Genomic DNA, 21,611 nt, shown 5'->3' with positions numbered 1-21,611 from the left:
ACTATTTAAGCTTTCACCTGTGTTCTCTGACTAGAAAATCATTTTTTCTTCCTATTATTAATCTCAAGTTCTTTCATAATCTTCAAAAGCTATCTTTAAAAAAATTTTTTTTCATAGATAGCATGCCTTTATTTGCTTATTTTAGTATGTGGTTCTAAGGATAGAACCCAGTGCCTCACATGTGCTAGGCAAGTACTCTGTCACTGAGTCACGGTCCCAAGACCCAAATCTATCTCATTTCTTAAGGACTTTCTACACCTGTTTATTTATTTTTCTTAAACATCTGTTGATTTGATCTCAGTGCTTTGAATGACTGGTGCTATTAGGTGCAACTGTTGTTAAATTGCTTTGAAAATGTTTTCGATGCATAGTGTTTACTTTGCTACCAATTTACTTTTGACTCTTTGAGGTTGGGCATATATCTATATCTTTCAACACATAGATAATAGTTTGTATATATTAGCTATTAAATAAATAAATAATTTTTAAACCTGGACTCTGAATTGAGTTATGCACAGTTTCTTCTCTCCCCACAAGCTTCTACTGTTGAGAGGGCATCCTATCATGGGCTGTCATGTACAAAGATCTCATCGATATCTCTGTATATGTTCGTAGAAATCTTATTACTGATATTTCTGCCTGAAAACGGTGTGTGTGTACGTATATGTGTGTGTGTGTGACTGAGTGTCTAGGTGTTGGGTTGGGCAATCATGTCCCACTGAGATACAGGTTGCCCTACACACTGGCTGCAGCTCTGAACTTGTTGACTACATCCTACTTCTTCAATAAAAAAGTTAAGAACAATACAGATAATTGAGAATTCAGCCAGATGCATTCCTGGATGATTGAAATCTACAGTGATGAGTTTTGTGGTAGAGTCAAATGAATAAGTTTTTTCCTTGTCAACCAGTCCTGTTTACATAACAGCTGTCATCTTAATTTAAAGATCAAAGTTGTATATTCAGTTAATTTTAAGGCCATCTTTTATTCGCCAAAGACTTAAGAAACAGGAGATCTCAGAATTTTTCTCTCTAGTTATACATCCCACAGTCATTCACCAGTCATGAACTTTAATATCTTTTATTTTCCACTGTTGCAGTAGGGCCCCAGTGCCAGAAGACCTTCACCTCTAGTGTCCATCTCTTTCTCTTTCTATCCTCCAGATTTCCTCTTAACAGAGAGTACTGGCAGTATGGCAGAAGTGGCAGAGGAAGCTAGAGGGGCAATGTCAGATATGTGACCTGAAGAGGAGGTTTTGTGAACTGCGTTATATGTCTAACACTGGAGAAGAAAAGAAGAGTTGATGCTTAAGAAAATAATTAGATGTGATTCTGGGGGAATATCTCAGTGGGAGGGGACTTAAAAATTACCAAATTCAGGATACAACTTGAAATATATAATTTGTAATTTATAGTTTGATTTTTTTTTTTTGCAAGCAGGCATTTTATTAAAAAAAAAAAAAAAAAAAAGTGCGAGAAGGAATCAGAGCTTCCAGCACAGAGCATCTGGGAGGGGCAAGGGTGCCTCAACTGTATTTTTGGTATTTGTTTCCATTTTCCTTTGAAAGTTTTGAAAGAGTTCTGCACATAGGAATGTGTGTGTTTCAGAGAATTACTTTGGGAGCTCCTAGATCCAAAGGAAGAGCTGACCCTGTACCACTATATAGCCCCATGGGCTGGACATGGGCAGCCCTCCACCTTGTGTTGGCCTTACTGGTTCTATATATCATCAGTAGAACTACCCTGCTTATTGGATACTGCCATTTTACCTTCTGGTTCTTGTCTGATTATCCTCTATCACACTAAATTTCTGGAGGGTGAGGTTCAGCACTATTCATAACCTTATTTACCCACTACCGCCATTCTGGTGTAAGTGTTAATTAGAAATGAATGCCCTGACTTTCTGGAAAAGCCTCAGAAGTGACTGCATTTGAAAGTCATACCTCCCTATTAGTTTGCCAAAATAAATAAAATTGCCGATGTAAGTTATCTGGATCTAGATATTTGGGTACATTGTCTTCAGTTCTCATAGTTTTATTTCTTAGCTTTGTAGGTGTACAATATGCTCAATTAACTCATTTTCCAATCTATTGCTTATGCATAAGTAAAACTTCAAAATGTTGAATAGTGCATAACAGGCATTCCGTGTCTTATTTCTGTTAGAAGTAATGTTTTTAGCATTTTGTAGTATCAAAGAGTTCATTTTTGGGTTATGATCTTTTTATTGAATTTAGGAAGTTTCTTTTATTGAATTTAGGAAGTAGCAGTATAGTGGTCAAGATCACAGGTTTTGTTCATGGCATCCTACATTTAAGTCATGGTTTCATTGCTTTTTTAGGTGTGTGACCTTGGGCAGATGACTGCTTCCTTGTGTCTCAGTTCCTCCATCTATAAAATGGAGCTGCTTCATAGGATTGTAAAGTTTAAATTAGTTAATATGTATAAGAGACTGCTGAAAACAGTGCTTGGCACACAGTGTACAGTATAGCGATTATTATATTTTCAGTTTGTTCTAGTGGTTGTGCTCTGTGCAAATTTTGCTAATATATATCACATCATCATGTTTACTATCATGTGAAACCTGGGCATAAGTTTGTACCTAGTAACCTATAAAATCCTTTACTTCTCTTCCATATATGTGGTTAGAATTCCTTTTTCATATATGGTGTTTTTTGTTTTGGTTTCCTTTCAGTTTTTTCTCTGTCAGCATTTCCAAGGCTAGTGTACCCGCCATGTCTGATTTCGAATTTCATTTTTTCTTTTGTTTTTAAATTTTTGTTGTTGTAGATGAACACAATACCTTCATTTTATTTATTTTTTTTTAATGTGGTGCTGAGAATCAAACCCAGTGCCTCACACATGCTAGGCAAGCACTCTACCACTGAACCACAACCCCAGCCCCATTTTTGTCTTGAATGTATTTTTTTCATTTGTTCTTTTCCTTCCTCAAGTTGCAGAAGGTTTTCATTGGCCCCATATTATATTTGTTTTTTTCCTCATTAGTGAATGATGAGAGCTTTCCCATCCTGATATTGGCCACGAAAGAGGGAAAATAGACTTTCTTTGCATCCCTTTATAGTCTAATTGGATATTATTAAAGTTGTCTCTTTAGAACTGAAGCTAGAAGATTTAGTGGGAAATTTGCATAATTATATGCTTCAGCAGTGAAGCAGTTTCCCATTAGGTGAGTTGGCTGAGAACCGTCCACCCAGGACAAGCTTTTATATCTAGCTTTCTTTTGGCTCAGCCTCCACACTGGGTATCCAATGGAGCCTGTTTCCAATGCCTCATTGGGAATAAATAGCTTGATTGTGAAAGAACTCAATATGGAAAACCCTTCAGTCAGACCTTATTTTACTTTCATGGCTCTCTACATTGGGAAAATAACCTATTATAATAAGTTGGGAGTGGGGAGAACATTTGGTTATAGCAGACATCATTCACCAAAGACTATATCTACAAGAAAGGCTTCCCATGTGGCTAGCAAAGCCTTTGGTTGCAGCTTGTTTCTTACTTAACATGGAAATGTCCATGTGCCTGTTTGGTTTTTGAAAGTCAAGAAACCACTCACCAGGAACATCCATTATTTTGCATATATTTCTGAAAAATACTCTTAAAGCAAATGTGGGAAAGCATTCTATTACAGCACATAGCTTTTGCTCCATCAGGGAATCCACAGTGTATAGTAAGGGTACTAGTAAACAGTGTGCCAGAACTTCCAATTTACGAATTTACAAAACTGTGTTACAGTGCAAGTATTTTGATCCAGGATAGGACGCTGTAGATTTCACTGAACCAAACCAGTCCTCCCACTAATGTATAACTTTTACAAGGTACCATGTAGAGTAAGTTTTGCATTTTAAGGTATAAAAATGCTTGGCATGAAAACAGAGACAAATGTTTGATGATCTACTCCTTTTTTCTGGCTCGTGGGTATTTCTGACATGATTCCAGATTAAGAATTGCCAACTGATTAAAACCAAAGTATCCTCTGCCCCAAGGTGGCCCAGTCTCCAGAATTAGGAAAAAATGTGCAAATGGCATTTTATGATGATACCCAGTAGTCTTTCCCCCATTCCCTTCTGGTTGCATAGTCTTTTACATGAATGATATCTTTATAACAATGTTTTAGTTTTTTGTTGCTGTAGCCAAAATGTCTGACAAGAAGGAAAGGTTTATTTGGGCTTAGAGTTTTAGTCAGTGGTTGGCCAACTATATTGCTTTGGGCCTGAGATGAGGCAGAACCTCATGGCAGAAGGGTGTGACAGAAAAAAAAGCTGTTTAGCTTATTACAGCCAGAAAAAGAGAGAGAGAGAGAGAGAGAGAGAGAGAGAGAGAGAGAGAGAGAGAGAGAGAGAGAGAGCGTGCCTCAGGACAAGTTGTAGTCCCCAATGGCATGCCCCTAGAACCCTACTTCCGAACTTGCTCCACATATCTACAGTTTTCACTGTCCCCCTGTAGTCTATTCAGCTATGAATGGATTAATCAACAAGCGATCAGAGCCCTCATGGTCCAATGACTTCCCCCAAAGCCCCACCTCTGAGCATTGCTACATTGGGAACCAAGTCTTCAATACATGAGACTGTGGAGGATATTCCAGATCCAAGTCATAACATTTTGCCCCAACCCCCAAAGGCTCCTGTCCATCTCACAATACAAAACACATTCAGTCTATCTCCAACACTCAGACTCAAGGCAAACTCTTAGCTGTGAGCCTCTGTAAAAACTAAAATGAACCTTCAAAATAGTAAGCTTTCAGAGACTACTGAAAGCTTAATATGTGTATTTTAAGGATTTGTTAGCTGCATACTAAAAATCTTCCAAATTTTCTCAAAACTGCTACTAATGAGAAATACATTTTACATTGCAAAGCATATACACACACTACACACATACACATATCCATGAACAGACACAACCAAATTAACATCACAAAATTATTGCCATATATACACACATATGTGTGTATACATACATACATACCCACCATTCACCTTTTGTTTTACAAGCTATCAATCTTGTATTTCGCATAATGTAATATTTTAAAATGTTATATTTAATGAGTTGTAAAGTTAATTAAGTCTGGACAAAATTAAAACATGAACTGCAAAAAATAGAAGTGTTATGTGCTTCCAATAAACAATGGCACAGACTAAATATTCCCGTTCCAGAAGGGAGGAATAGGGGTATAAAAAGAAGGGATTTTATCAAAGCAGGATGGAATCCCAACAGAGGAAACACTAAATGCTGTAGATCCATGTTTGTATCCAGGAGCACAAGATGGCAGGATGTGGGCTCCAGAAGACGATGGCAGCCCCATCCTATGGCATGCTGGTTGCATCCCACGTGACTTCTCTCTTGGGCTAACTCCACTTTCTGCCTGTGCAGACATTCCATATTCCTGGCATCCCTAACTTCTTGGAGTCTTCATTGCAGCTTTGTCATCACTTCCTAAGCTTTACACATTGCCCTCTCAAGGGCTGCCTTGCAGAAATTCTGACCCTGACACACATTGCTTGGCCTCTCAGGCCCTCCTTTGAAATCTTGATGGAAGTCTCCATGACTTCCAAATTCCAATACTTTGCATTCCTGCAAAACCAGCACCATGCGGACAATGCCAAGGTCTGCCACCAATTCAAGAAGTAGGCAGGCCCCATCAGAGGGTGACAGCTCACAAAGGAGCCACTATTGCCCCTAGGTTTGAGATGTGAGTATCCTATTACAGGGGCCACTTGTGGAGAAGGTGATCATGGCAGCCACTACAGTGCTAACCTTAAAACCACCAGTAATTGTATTCATTCCAGTTTATGCTCTGCATTTAATATGGCTATCCATTGTCAGCATCTATCCTTACAAAGTGACTCAGGACAATGAGGTAGTTGTGGTTACTTTTAGAAACTCTTTCCCAAAGAGAGCCAATTGTCTTGGGTCTTGTCTCTAATTCCCCACAGATGATTGTGCAGAGCAGGGGGACCCGTGACAGATCTGTGGGCTGCAGAGGCTCTCCAAGGACTCCACAGCCTCTGGGTGTTTGGCTCCAATCACCAGTGGGATCCGAGCCATTACCAATGACTTCACTGGGACCTGGAGAGGAGGTCAGAGTCTTGCACAAGGTCATTGGTTCATTTGCTTATTCAACAAATATTATTGAACGCCTACCCAGGAGTGTGCCAGAGCCTGGGGTTACAGTTTTGTACAAGGCAGAGCTGTATTCTGGGAGGGAAGAAATAAAACAAGCTTGAAGGGTTAGAAGCAGAGCCTGTGCATCTGGAGGGGAAAACATAAAACGTATCTTGAGGCTTAATGATATAAAAAAATGGGTAATCAGGAAAAGAATTTTTTTCTCCTCATCTAGCAGTAATATAAATTGGTGTTCCTAAACTGACTCTCTTTGGAAAGACTTTTAAAAATCAATTTCTGTGCAAACCACAAAGATTGGTAGTGGTTTGTTATGGCAACCCTAGCAAAATAACACACTTGATTTCTATTGAGGAACACTTGGTGGTGACCACTTTATGATTCCCCCAGTAAGAGGGAAAAAATTTGGTCTAAAAACTGGAGATGCAGAGAACGTGGCAAGTTGCCCTTGCTATCAAATACAGACATAGCTTCTTGAGGGAAGGGTAGGCAGAGCCCCGTTCACCTCTGTCTTAAATACAAACTATCTGTAGCTCTCTCTACCATGGAACACTGTAGCCGCTGGCTACTGGGTTGTATTCCAAACGGTCGTCCAATGTATATTTTACTCTCAATTGAAGCCTTCACCTAGTAGCAAATATCCAGGTGAATTTTTCAGCACTGTCATGAATGGTTCTGCTGTGGGACACGGTAGGCTCCCAGTATATATTTTATATACTGACGATAAACGATAGCTGACCCTGGATTTGAGATTGAAAGACGTGATCTGTGGACGAAAAGTCAAACTCAGCTCCGCAGCCAGAGTTGGCCGTCGGCGCGACTTCGGGGAGGGGCAGTCCCACAACATAGCGGGCTGAGCCTTTGACAGGTTTCTTCCCGCGCTAACCCGGCTGCTCCCAGGGTTCCACCCTTTCCAAGGCTCTCCTCTCATGGGCAGGACTCTCCAGGACCTCCCGTCCTCGCAGCCAATGGTAGCGCAAAGCCTAGCCTGGAGGCGGAGCCGTTGTGCCCGCCGACCCCGCGGGCTTCGCGGCCCGGGAGGACTCCGGCCTGGGGCCACAGAGACGCGGAAGCCTCCTGGAGCCTAGAAGGGCCGGAGGGTCGGAGGGTCGTTAGTGGGTAGTGATTGACGCAGTTCCTTCGCCACGGGGTTCTGAGGTGTGCGTCTGCCGCTTTCGGTGAGGGGTGCGCCGCGCCTGACTAGGGGCGAACCGCGTTCTGGGAGTTTGTGGGGCGCACAGACCAGGAACAAGGCATCCTCTGCTTGCAGCCGAGCTGCGCGCAGCACCGGAGGGCTCGTGGTGGGCCGTCTTCCCATGTTCCGCGATGCCCCTTTGTCTTGGGTCTAGTCTCTTGACTCCGCACAGCTGCTCACTCGGAGCAGTGGGGCCGGTGGTAGAACTGTCATCCCGTACCCTCCCAGCCCCCTGGCCGCTGGGGCTGCCCGAAGAATCCACAGCTCATGAGTGTTTGGCCCCGATCACCAGTGGGCTCCCGGCAATTACCAATGAGTTCACTGGGACCTAGGGAGGAGGTCAGGGGTTTGCACAAGGTCATCCATTCGTTTATTCACTCAAATATTTATTGAACACCTACCCAGGAGCGTGCTAGGGGATACAGTTGTGTACAAGGCACAGCTGTGTTCTGGGAGGGAAGAAATGAAACAAAGGGTTAGAAGCAGAACCTGAGCATCTGGAGGGGGAGACACAAAACATTTTTGATACCTAATAATTCTAAGAAATGGGTAATGCGTGGGAGGGGGATCTTTAATGTCCCTTTTAGGCTTTATTTCTTCGTTCTCCTTAAAGACATTTAACTCAGCTAAGTTCCCCTCTCATCAACTGTCTCATCATTACACTACAAAGAAATTCCCAGTTGGAACACATTTTGCAGTTGGAAAATATGGAGGGTTTTAGATATCAACCGGTGAGAAGCAGGACTTGATATGTTAGAATGATATGTTAGTGTGTCCTTCAGACACAGGCTTGTCACTGTTCATACGATCTTAGGCAAGTCATTCAATCCTTGGAAGCCTCATTTCCTCATCTTTAATATGGGAATGATCATCCTGCTCATAGTACCATAGGAAAGGAAGTTAATCAAGAATAGGACACTGCCCTGGGTAACCATAGAGAGTTGAGGTCTCAGAGAACTCCATCATTTATATCTGTTTACAATGATTCAGGACCCCATTGGGAACTTCTTCACTGAACCCCAGGAGAAGATCAAGCCGGATCTATGCTGGGCAGACCCTTTGGAGTGAAACTGCTATGCACAAGGAGTAAGAGAGAGCCCTTCCCTTCTCTTCCAAGCAGGTGAGAGCCAGACTGTGAAGTTAGTCTTGGGACAGGAATCCTGCCTGCTAAAGGATGTGGGGACCTGGGATGACAGGGAATGTTTCCAGATGACTATTTTTCAAATTGGGAAAAAAACAAAGACGAGGAAAGGGGATCGAAGAGCAGAATTTGGGGATGATGGGAAAGGGCAATGAAGTGGGACTCAAATATCGTTGTTGTGAAATTTGGATTTCAGTTCTAGCTCTTCTCTAAGTTCCAGCTCTTCCCTGTTGGCATATGAGGCCAAGTAGCCTGGGAGGTCCCTCCCAGCTATTACATCCTAAGAAGCGATGACTAGTGGGACTGGTCAATTTCCAAGGGAATTCAGGCCCTTGGATGGCCATATTGAGATAGATTGACAAGGATACAAATATACTGTTGTGGTGTTTATCAGACAATCTGAAGCACAAAAGTACAAACAGGCAGAGGATGTAATTAGTGGCTTCACTTCTCACCATCCGTGTATGTACTCTTGATATTGGATAGAATTTTGAACTTGTTGAACATTGTAAATTAAACAGTATTTACTGAGTCCTCTTTATGCCAGGTGCTGTGTGGTACCCACAGGCAAATATCATGAGCCCTGCTCTCTTGGGACTTAGTGTTTAATGTGTACATGTCAGGGGCACAGACATATATATGAGCAATTCTAGCATAAAGCAAATCCTAGTTTATATTACACATTTGTTACAGTCAGGGTTTTAAGTACAGAAATCTTTAAATTTCAAATATATCAGCTTTTCCATTAAGGTTTCACATTTTGTTTTATGCTTGAGTAAAGGCCTATCTCTACCTAAGGTCAAGTGGTCCCTTTATATTTTCTTGTTATTGTTGTTTTTGTTTTTTCCTTTCAATTTTCATATTTCACTCATCTGTCTCTTTAATGTGTTTTCAGGTATTTCCTTTTATTCCTTACTCCATTGCAATTAATGACCAAGGACCGACCATATGACCAGTACTCAGAGGGACAGATGACACTGGTGAATTAAAGGAATACAGCATTCCTGGGTAAAGATATCTTGCTCTTGCTCTTTGTGGGACTAGAACTTTGCCTTTTGCGAGTCCCTCACAGCTTGAGATGGATGGTTTTCCTGGGATCAGAACACTTACATACAAGTCTCAGAGATTAGTGGAGAGAAAATCTGTTGTCTTTTTGGGCTTCATCCATTTGCTGGCTGCTTGAAACTGGGCTTGTGCGCACAGTTGCCTAAATAGCCCTAGTATCATACTGGCCCAACAGCCTCGTCTTCTCTTCTTCCTGCTTCTCCAGTGAAGCCCCACCTCTCTCATGCCTGGAGAGTTCTTCCGGGACTTCTGAGGGAGTGTTCTACTCAAATGGGCAAAGGGCAGCCCGTAGTTAGGTTTCCTTTTGATCCAACTCTCTTCCTCCTTGATCTTCCATCTAACCCTGCTCCCTCCTCAGGTCCTGCAGAAGCACTCTGGACCTCCTCAGAGTGCATCCTGTGCATTTCTTTTTCCCTACCTGCCCCTTCTAACCCAATCCCTAGTTTATAAATTTATACATTTTCATGACTTTCTTTGTTTTCTGTCTTATGATTCTCAAATTTGTATTCCTGCCATATTTCTCCTCCTTGACTAAAGTGTTTTCCTGTGTCCCCATCTTGCTTGGCAATACTTCCATTCTTGATTCTCAGATGTGGATCTGATTACCTTGGATTGTTTCCATCAGTCATCCTCTGTATCCAATCTGAGGTATGTGGGTGCTTTCTTGGGATAGCTGGATTTCATTGTTCTCTGCTCTGTCCTTATCTTCCTTGTCTCATTCATAATTCATTCATTCAACAAACTTATTGAGCACCTACAAAGCGTTAGACCCCGCAATGGTCATCCATATCACATTTCTAAACATTTTTCCTAATTCATTTCTCTTCCTCCATTCTTCTTTTTCCCCTTTAATCCATCTGGGCTAATCTTCCTAGAACATTCTTTTCCTATTTTCATTTTGGATAGAGGATACAAAGTTTATTATCTAAACTGGGATACTTTGGTGAGTTAAAGAGAGGTACTATTTAATATGATATTGGAGTAGCAGGTATAAACTAGCACCATTCTGGGAAAACCAAGATATATAATCACCCTATTCCTAGGCTGTATGTATCTCTTGGACTCTTTCTTTTTTATTTCTCTGGGTTTATTTCCTGTGGAATACCCCAGCTGCCTGTCTCCTCTCCTTTCTATGTCATAAAGCTGAAACATGAATGTTCTGAGAGGTGGCAGAGAGGAAGTAAGTATGGGACTTAGGGAAATGGATGGTAAGCCTTTAAAAACCATATTGACAAGTGAGAAAGAGAAGGCGAGCAACACGAGAGAATAGCAAGGTAGAAAAGTAGAATGGAGTGAGGAAAGAAAATTAAGGGTCGATTTCATTCTTTTGTTTAGAACTTGTTTCTCATTGACCATCAAATTATATCCATATTTGTTTGTCTTATAATTTTAGTGTTCTGACTGGATTCACTTCAGGCAGCTTGATTCTTTCATTCCTTCATTTTGTTCATTGAACAACCAAAGAATTTTGAGTGCAGACTAAGTACTTTTCACTGTTCTAGATGCTAGGAAATACAATGGTGAAAAAACAGAATCCCTGCCAGCATGAAGCTTATGCTGTAGTGTGATTTCCTACTTATTTGTGAGTATACTAACCCCGAGCCACCTTCCTTTTGAGAATACAAACACTGCTTCCCTTCTGAAGCTCAACTGAAGTTCTGCCTTTTAGAGTCCTTTCCCGTAGCATTCCAAGTCCCAAGAATTGCTCTTCCCTTCCCCTCCTCTCCCACTTGGTAATTTATAAATTTGTAATTTACTTTCTTATTGTTTTGTTATACTACTCCAATGTGAGCTTCTTAGAGGTAGATATAGTTCATGCTTGTATTAATTTTCTCCAGCCATCATAACAAAATATCATAGACTGAATGCTTTAACAACAGAAATTTATTTTGTTATAGTTCTGGAAGCTAGAGGTCTGAGATAAGCCACATCCTGGTTTGTGAATGGCCACTTCATTGCTGTGTGTTCACATGGCCTTTGCTTGTCTGTGTACAGGGACAGTGAGAGCTCACTGTGGTGTTTCTTCTTATAAGGACACAGATCCTTTTGGATCAGGGCCCACCCTTTATGATCTCATTTAACCATAATTATCTCCTTAGACACCCAATCTCCAAATGTGGTTACATATCAGGGGTCAGGGCTCCAACAAAGGAATTTTAAAGGCACATAAACATTCAGTTCATAACAGTGTTTCTTTAAATTTTCTCTGGATTAGACTCAGAACAGTGATATGTACAGAATAGGGTGCTAAATAATTATTAATTTAAGAAATGTATGAAGAAAAGAGAAGTTTTAGAAAAGATTAGAAATGGAAAAGAACCTGGGTAGGACAGCGTATGCCTGTAATCTAGCAACTCCTGAGGCTGAGGCAGGGGGATGGCAATTTCAAGGCCAATCTCAGCAACTTAGCAAGACCCTATCTCAAAATGAAAAGGGCTGGGGATGTAGTTTAGTGGTAAGAGTGCCCCTGAGTTCCAGTACTGCCAAAAAAAAAAAAAAGATATTAAAAAAAATGGAAAGAACCATCAGCTTTCTCACAGAGAAAACTCTGGAGGTGATTCACTGCTATTCCACAGTCCACTCTGCAGTCCCCTGCTTCTCACTGAGTTTCCTCCACTTGTTTCATCCTGTCTGATTAGGAGAAGTGGCAGCAGCAGATTGGGAGTGAGCTCAGGATCCTGCCAAGAACCCATGCAGCCCCATTGTCTCTGGCTACCCTTCCTATCTTGGGCATTAGTCCATGGAAGTGCCTGTGTACGAAGTCAGTAACACCTGTACTTCTGAGATATGAACTCCAACTTTGACAATTCTCTTCTTGCTGGTCTTGAGCATTCCCCATTGGGTATATTATCCCCCATCTAGAGAGTAACTTGGTTTATCAGAAAGCTATGAAACAGTAGAAATTGATAAAAGTTTTTTGAAAAGACTTGGTAGTATTACAAAAAATTTTCATTTCTTCTGACTCTTTAACTCACTTGTGGAGCTTTTATCCTAGCAATATATTTCAATAGGAAGAAAACTTTATGTGTTTAATGAGATTACAATAGCATTATTGATGATGTAAACCTTAGGGGACAACAGAAATGTCTAGTACTAGCAAAATGGTAGACAAATTATAATGAATTTTATTAGTAGTATATTATGTAGCCATCAAATGATCATGTGAAGATTAAATAGCAATGTGGAAAAATACTTATAAACAATTAAGCCAGGCGTGGTGGCACACACCTGTAATGCCAGTGGCTCGGGAGGCTGGGGCAGGAGGATTGCAATTTCAAAGCCAGCCTTAGCAGCAGTGAGGTGTTAAGCAACTCATTAAGATCCTGTCTCTACATAAAATAGGGCTGGGAATGGTCAAGTGCCCTGAGTTCAATCCCCAATACCAAACAAACATCAAACAAACCCAAAAAACAACTAAGTGTGGGTTGTTGGAGAGATGTTGGTCAAAGGATACAAAATTTCAGTTAGCCAGGAAGAATAAATTCAGGAACTCTTTTAGACAATATGATGGTTATAGTTAATACCAATGTATTGTATACTTGAAATGCATTGAGAGTAGATTTTAAATGTTCTCACAACAAAAAAAATGTGAGGTAAGTATGTGAGGTAGTGGCTGTGCTAATTAGATTGACTTAACCATTCCACATTGTATACATTTATAAAACATCATGTTGTATACCATGAATATATAAAATATTTTCCTTTCAATTAAGAAATAAAGTTAAGGGCTGGGGTTATAGCTCAGTGGCAGACCACTTGCCTGGCATATGTGAAGCACTGGGTTTGAGTCTCAGCACCACATAAAAATAAATAAAAATAAAGATATTGTGTCCATCTAAAACTAAAGAAAAATATTTAAAAAAAAAAGAAATAAGTGAAAAAAATAGGATGAAAGCTGTATCTTTTGTATATTTAATAGTATGCATATGGGCAAATCTGAAAAGAAACATAATAAAAGAAAAATTAATCATGTGTTAATGTCATGGAGTCACCTTTCAGTTTTCTTTTATAACTTGAATCCCCTAAATTCAAGGTCTGCTAGGATTACCAATATGTCCAGAGTTTCATATCAAGCCAGTTGGGAAGTTACTTTTTGTTTCTGATATGTGTTTTTTTATCTCAGGCCCTCTCTGTTGTCCTGTCCCCTACTCTCACCCTTTTGCCATACTTAGATTCTTTACATGCAGGGTCCTATTAGAGTCCCTCTGTCATACTTGCAACTAACCTTTCCCAGTTTATCCTCTTGGCTTCACCCAGTAGGCTCAGTCTGCCAATGTGATAAATGGTAAAAAGCAGACAGAAAAAAATAGCATAAATTGCTGGGCCTAGCTGCAGATCAGCCCCTTCAAAATAGGCTGTGATGTGACTAGGATTTAGTATTGAAAGAATGTATTAACATTTATCAAAATAGGACTTAAATCCAGAGACCTCGGTTGGGTCCTAGTACCTGGACCTAGAGCAAAATATGAAATCTTAGTTATATCCTAAGACAGAATTCCAGTTGCTAAGAGATGGGGATGCGGTCCAATGTCAGAACACTTGATCCCCAATACCACAAAGAACAATAACAACAAAAAAGAATCCCAGTTGCATCCAATAAAATAAGTGCTTATTATATGACAGTCAGTATATCACTAGTACTTAGGAAATATGTCAGCAAGAACTAAAATCCAAAACGATCTGATGATTAGTCATTTCAGTTACTTAACTAAGGATCTTTCATTTTACTTTTTCTGGGTACCGGATTATAGTTGAGCCTGTTTTAGGAGTTAGGTGGCTCCAATTCTGGAAGTGGAGCAAGAGGAAACTAGGGTAAATTTTATACTATTTATTGCTGAGAGGAGCCCATGATTTTCCAGAACCCTTTAACTTGGTCTCTATGTGTAACTTTTGTCATTTTTTTTTAAATAAATTCCTTTGCCTTTGAATACTTACCCTACTCACCCTTCCAGGTAAGATCCTATAATCTGCTATCTATCACATCTTATTGTCCTTAACACAGAGAATAGGTGACATTTCTGTTTCTCCCATCAGATGCTGAAACTGGGACTGAGGAGGTGTTGATTCCAAAGCATCATTCCTGGAAAATCAGAATCAAATTGTACTCTCAAGAGAATTCCACAGAGGTGTCACCAAGGAATTCAGAATGTCAAAAGCCCCTCTGAAGGGAAAGAGAAGACTAACAAGGCTGTTGGAATGTTACAAGCAATAGAAAATGAGGAGAAAGACGAGAAACTTCAAACATATGACAGTTAAAGACAGTAAAACACTCACAGAAGTGAGTGATCAAGAATCTGAAAAAGATGGTGGTCAGTGCTATGACCCAGCAACACACGACAGAGTTCAGGCTGAAAAGAGACAATATGTATGTACAGAGTGTGGGAAAGCCTTTAGTCAGAGTGCCAACCTTACAGTGCATGAGCGGATCCACACAGGAGAGAAACCCTATAAATGTAAGGAGTGTGGGAAAGCCTTCAGTCATAGCTCCAACCTTGTGGTTCATCGGAGAATCCACACTGGACTGAAGCCCTACACTTGTAGTGAATGTGGGAAATCTTTCAGTGGTAAGTCACACCTCATTCGGCACCAGGGAATCCACAGCGGGGAGAAAACCTATGAATGTAAGGAGTGTGGGAAAGCTTTTAGTCGGAGTTCAGGGCTTATTTCACATCACAGAGTTCACACTGGGGAGAAGCCCTACACTTGTATTGAGTGTGGGAAAGCCTTTAGCCGCAGTTCAAACCTTACTCAACACCAGAGAATGCACAAAGGAAAAAAAATATACAAGTGCAAGGAGTGTGGGAAAACGTGTGGTTCTAATATGAAGATTATGGACCACCAGAGAATTCACACAGGGGGAAAACCCTATGATGTGATGAGTGTGGGAAAGCTTTCATCTTAAGGAAGACCCTTAATGAACACCAGAGACTTCATCGAAGAGAGAAACCTTACAAATGTAATGAGTGCGGGAAAGCATTTACTTCTAATAGAAACCTTATTGATCATCAGAGAGTCCACACTGGAGAGAAACCATATAAATGTAATGAGTGTGGGAAAACCTTCAGGCAGACTTCCCAAGTTATTCTACATTTGAGAACCCACACTAAAGAGAAACCCTATAAATGTAGTGAGTGTGGGAAAGCCTATCGTTACAGCTCACAGCTTATTCAACATCAGAGAAAACATAATGAAGAGAAAGAAACCTTGTAAATAACATTGTCAGTAATATAGCAAAATGCTACTTTCTTTGAAATAATTTTTCAGTATTAATTTTAATTCTACTTGTAAGAATCCAAATGGAAAATAATAATAGACAAAGGTTAACAAAAGGGATATTTATGCCAGCATCAGACATAAATGTACAAGAGAGAGACCTCGATTTTCAGTAGGATGGGGTTAAAAGAATGATGCTCTATCTATATGATGGTTCTGCAGCCACTGTAAACATTTTTAAAGAAAATGTGATGTCAAATGTGCATAGTGGCGCATGCCTGTAATCCCAGTGGCTCAGGAGGCTGAGGCAGGAGGATCATGAGTTCAAAACCAGCCTCAGTAATTTAGCAAGACGCTAAACAGCTCAGTGAGACCCTGTCTCTAAATACAAAAAAGGACTGAGGATATGGCTCAGTGATTAAGTGCCCTGAGTTCAATCCCCTGTACCAAAAAAAAAAAAAAAAAAAAAAAAAAAAAAAAAAAGAAAGAAAGAAAGAAAATGATGTCATGGGGAAATGATTTGGACAAAATGGAAGATAAAACTGGGCATGGTGGCATGTGCCTACAATCCCAGTGACTTGGCAGGCTGAGGCAGGAGGATCACAAGTTTGAGGTCAGCCTCAGCAACAAAGTGAGGCCCTAAGCAGCTTAGTGAGACTGTCTCAAAATTTAAAAATAAAAAGAGCTGGGGTTGGGGCTCAGTGGTTAAGCACCCCTGGGTTCAACTTCTAGTACCAAAAAAGAAAAAAAAAAAAAAAAAGAAATATCCAACTTTTAAAAAATATATTGGAAAAAAGGGGAAGGAAGTAAACCAAACCAAAATGTGATTTCTACATGATAGGATTGTAGATTATTTCTATTTTCTTCTGCATACTTTTCTATGCTTTCTAGGTTTTCTACAATGAAAATACACTATTTATATTTAGGAAAAAAGTATAGTATTTTTTAAATGCAGTAAGTCCGTGCTCATTTTCACTTAACTGTGGTAAGAATAATATACAGTCTAAAGTCTCAGGATTACATTTTAATACTGCATTTAGCTGTAGTGGAACCATGAGCGAGTCAATTCCCTATATAGTTGTTTTTATGTTAGTAAAATCATACTTTGTCTTTCATAGTTTTAAGATAAATTGACTATAGAGTTGTCAACAAAGGATTGATCACTGTTAGGTGAAAAGAACAGAGCAAAAAATTTAGTGTATCTTACTTTCCTTCAGTAGTGGAAGGATCTGCAGATGATTAAGAACTATGTAGGCTCCATCTTTCCAATATATGTCTGGACAACTAGAAAAACATGTTCCTTTATGAAATTGAATCAATCTTGGGCTCAAAAACTTTAAAGAGTTCCAGGCATCATTAATATAAAAGTAGTGAAAGACTTTGCCTTCACATGTTATATAGTGCTTACTAGGTAAAAATACAGATTTAGGGTTTGGAGAGGTCTATGTTCTAATGCCAGGACTGCCAAGAACAAACTTGTCAAATTTAGGCAAGTCATTTAAAGGCTCAGACTTTTCTGTAAAAAGGAAATAGTTCTATGCCTCACAGGGTTGCTGTGAAGATTAAATAAAATGGTGCATGTAATGTGTGCCAAGCCTGGCACAGGTGAATAATAACAGCCCAAGAGTAGGCTATGGTATTGTAGCAGTATATAAGTATTACAGCAATGTTTTTAAACACTTGACAGAGAAAAAGAACTTTTGCCAGAAGTAACATTTAGTATGTTTTCAGGTAATGAACAGAATACCAAGTGTAAAAACTCAAGAGGAAATTTAGTAGTAAGCAATTCCAAATTTGGTTTGGCAACCCATCAAACTTTCCATTAACTCCATAATTTTAAGCCATATTGGCTCATTTTTCCTAATGTCATGATTTTAAGACAGTGACTGCTGCAACTCTTCACATAATTCTTACAAAGTTAGGAATTGGGGAAAGAAGCTGAGGCTTTCCAATCTGTTTCCTTTCTTTTATCATTGAGAAAAATCTTCCCAAGAAGCAGGGAGAGAAGGATGCTGAGTAAGCACTACAGATACTCATCAGCTTTCTTGGACTTCTTTATGGCCAACGCTTAAAGAAGACCTAAATCCATTTTCAACAAATATTTAAAATGTTTTAGTCCTCACTCAGAATTCATCTGGCAACAGAAACTCTCCATCATTTTTTTGGGTGTGTGGGGTGGGGGCAGCCCTGGGGATTAAACCCAGGGATACTTTACCACTGAGCTATATCCCCAATCCTTTATTTTGAGTGAGGGTGTTACAGAGTTGCTGAGGGTCTTGCTGAGTTGCTGAGGCTTGGCATTGAATTTAAGATCCTCCTGCCTCAGCCTCCTGAGACAGTGGGATTAACAACATGCACCACCATGCCCTGAATCTCTGCATTCCTTTTCTTTGTACATAGTGAATTCCTATGCCCAATGTCATTTTTCTTATACACAATGATTTATTGTTTCAGGAATTATTGATTTTTTATCAATCCAACTTTTTGGTCAAGAAAGTCAAGTCTTAGTGAGGTTAGGTGATAGCTAGTAAGTAATTGGAGCCAGGATTTAAGCTCAGATCTGACTTCTAAGTTCATAATTTCTTCCAAAATACCAAAGTGCCTATGCCCACCATGGTAATTCTGTATATGAATGGGAGACCAGGTGGGGTTCTCTTGGGCATCCACCTCTATGAAAGGTGGTTGTATCTGGACAATTATTTGACCTTGGTTTCATAAGGAAGATGCTGTTTTCTCTGGGATTTATGGCTGATCTCTATACCTCATAATTTAGTTTTAAAGGAAATATGTATCTTCCTTGAAGTTGCTGGAAAAAAAGAAGTGAAGAGTGTGAAGGGTGTATATTTGTGTAAAGGATTTGTTTAGCTTTGCCCTGCTTGTTGGATAATGGTTTGCACATAATTTTGTGACATCATAACCCCTCTTTGCATAGTCAAAGCAGGTTGGTACAGGTTGGAACAGATTTGCTGCATTCAGGAACATTCATTGCTGAGCAGATAGTCTCTGATCATGAGGTCATCATTTTCCCATTGCTATGTCATATTATCTGGAATTCTTTGTTCAGAGAGGCTTTCTTTTTCATTGAGAAAGATTTTGTGGTCTTTAAATAGAGTATCCTTCTAGGACAGATATCATGTTATTCATACCCAGGATCTGAATACAAAAGATCACATTTCTTGCCCCAGCAAAGTTAGGATTATAGTCTCTTGAGATTACAGTCTCTTGAGACCCTTACCCATCTTCTAGGCCGATGCCTGCCTTGATCTGCAGGACTCAATGTTGGCAACAGATCCCTTCATCCTCTCAGCTAAATATTCTGCAATACAATTTGAATTGACAACCCACCTTCCTCCAGAAGTCTGCCAGGACTGACAGCTGTTATCTTGGAGTTTATACCTGCAGCTCTGACTATTCTTTTAACTCCTTTCATAATATCCTCTGAATTCAGGGGCTATCTCTCGATGTATTTTCTTTACCTTGTTCCAATGGAACTTGGCTGTTCCCTAGGGCAATGTTTCCTCTGCAGTCCCTGAATACTAGTTTTTGTCTCTCTCAAATCATGTACCTCTCTGTATTGCCATTTCCTTTCTATTCTCCATCAGAAACACTGCCCTCTTCATATGTGCATCATAACATTACTGTGTATTACCCATACTTGTTTTTGTCATCTGCTGGCTTCCTGTGCACTCACCTCATCTCATACCCTGAATTTTCCTGAGGCATATGAAGATGAAATATTTTTAGCCACTATATCCTGATTATGTAGAACTGCTCTGTGTGAAATAAAAATGTGTGCTTTTCTTAGTTGAGAGGAAGATGGGAAATCTCATTTTATATATCCACAATTAAAGGGAAACACATAAGACAAAGAAACCTGCTTAGAAAAATGTTGTCTCTCTGGATTTAGAGATTTACTTCATAGATGGTATGTATTATGTTATGTCTTACTTGGTAGAAAATTGAAACCAAAAAGCTTTATTTATCTGAGTAAATATATTACATCTAAATCCTGTAAGACTGAATCTCATTTATATCCTCAGTGACAGACTTCCTTTTTCACTTTTCTATCCAACGTAAATAAAAGGATGCTCATATTGTTAGATGCCTTGTAGTTACCAGACTGGCTGTAGTCCTTTCTAATATAAAACTGGAGTCATAAAATTGTTTTTGCAGGAAATAGTGATAATTCTTCCAATAAACATCTGCTGTTCTTATAAATATCACTGACTTTTTGTTGTTGTTTCCTTCATTCAGAGTAGGAAGAAAACAGTTCAATCTGCTTTTCTTTAAGAAGCTGACTTTTTAGAATAAAGCTATTCTGACTTATTTCTATATGCAGCTAGTTATTTTCATATCATATAAATTAGAGCTCTTTAGCCATTTGATGGGTAGAACTGTAAGGGGACAGATAGACGAGGATGGTGGGAACATGTGTTAAGAGAACAAGTCTATAAAATGAGCCCACAGTGCTGACCCTCCCCCGACCACATACACATGCTTTCTTTTCCAAAAAAACAACCTGCCTGCAGCCCTGCCTGGCCTGGATGGATAGGGTATGTCACATTCCTCAGCAAACTGAGGCAGGGGGCAAAGGGCAGGCAGTTAGTGGTGGCAATGAATGATGAGGGTCCAGAGAGGATGATGACTGGTTATCAAAGAGGCCAATGGGTTGTTAACCTCTGCCATTGTGCTCCTGGACACCCGGGGTTGCCAACAATTAATCTCCTCATCCCTGCTTTTAGGCACATACATGAAGAAGAAAGAGAAGAAAATAACTAAAAACCAGTTTCTGGGGTCTATTAAATGAGCAAGATGCACCTCCTCTCATGGGTTTTTCAGCTCAGAAACCCTCTTCTCTACAGGGAAGTCTGTTGCTATCACTTTCTTAAATAAAACTTGCTTTCCACACTCACCTCAGCGTTTCTTGGGTGTTTAATCTTCAATACCAGGGAATAAGGACCTGTTTCCAGTCTAAAAACTGATAGAGCCATTTCCTCACAACTGTACAAAAAAATCAGAGGATAGGAGAGTTGACCTTGTTATAGGGCATGAAAGGGCATATTCTTTAAGTAGCAAGCAGAACTACTTTTAATATGTGACACAAAGAATCCTGGTGTTTGAACTATATGTCCTTCCCTGTGTAGTAACTTAATCCATTGTTTTTCCAATACCCCAAAGCTGGGAAGAGCCTCAACATTTTCTTTACTAACACCTTTAAAAAAACTTTTTTCGATCTACCATTTTAGGGCCTCTTCAGAACAAAGTATTCAGTAATCATATAAAAAGTCCAGCTGGTGTGAGCCCCAATAGCAAACCTCCCTGCTTTCTACCACACATCAGATTATCAAACACTTAGATCGATTCCTTGTGAACAGGGCATATTAATGTGGATCTTCATTCAAGTTGGCATGAGTTCTCTAAGATCCAACCTCGGTTAAAATATTCAGGAGGTTGAAGATACTCATCACACTGGTTTTCCTGATTTCTCCCCTACCTGTGTCTTGCCTTAGAATCCTGAATGATTTGCTTGCATCACTGTGAACAAAAGCCTATATATGTTGGTGGAAAGAGTACTTGCCTTGGATTTCACAAACTTGCTAGTTATTAGGCAGAAAATGTTAACAAATGAAACAGTTTCAGTGTCATCAGAGCTGTGACAATATTATCTATGTCAAAGAATTCATGTAGGAAGTAAAGGAAATAAACCATGTGAAAGAGGATGACCCATAGTTATGTTTATATTCTTTTTCTGATATCCCAGTGGTTCTGGTTTGAACTTTCCCTTCATTCAATTTAAATGTTCTTCATTTACTGTGTGAAGATAGAAAGAGCCCGCACCTGTGTAAACAAAAGCCTCTTC

At 39.8% G+C, this 21,611-nt stretch overlaps 1 protein-coding gene across 1 annotated transcript in view; it reads left to right on the top strand.

Moving 5' to 3' along the window:
• The window catches only part of ZKSCAN7 (zinc finger with KRAB and SCAN domains 7), a 28,777-nt gene extending 12,262 nt beyond the window's left edge, over positions 1–16,515 (top strand). Inside the window, exon 7 of the mRNA XM_079115060.1 lies at positions 14,751–16,515. Coding sequence (XP_078971186.1) covers positions 14,751–15,440 — 690 coding nt within the window. The 3' untranslated portion in view covers positions 15,441–16,515. The remainder of the gene's footprint in view (positions 1–14,750) is intronic.
• The last annotated feature ends 5,096 nt before the right edge of the window (positions 16,516–21,611 follow it).

The sequence above is a fragment of the Sciurus vulgaris genome (genome assembly GCF_902686455.1).
Source record: "Sciurus vulgaris genome assembly, chromosome: 16".
Taxonomy (NCBI): Eukaryota; Metazoa; Chordata; class Mammalia; order Rodentia; family Sciuridae; genus Sciurus; species Sciurus vulgaris.
The sequence above is the reverse complement of the archived record's forward strand: the minus strand, read 5'-3'. Positions and strand labels throughout refer to the sequence as shown.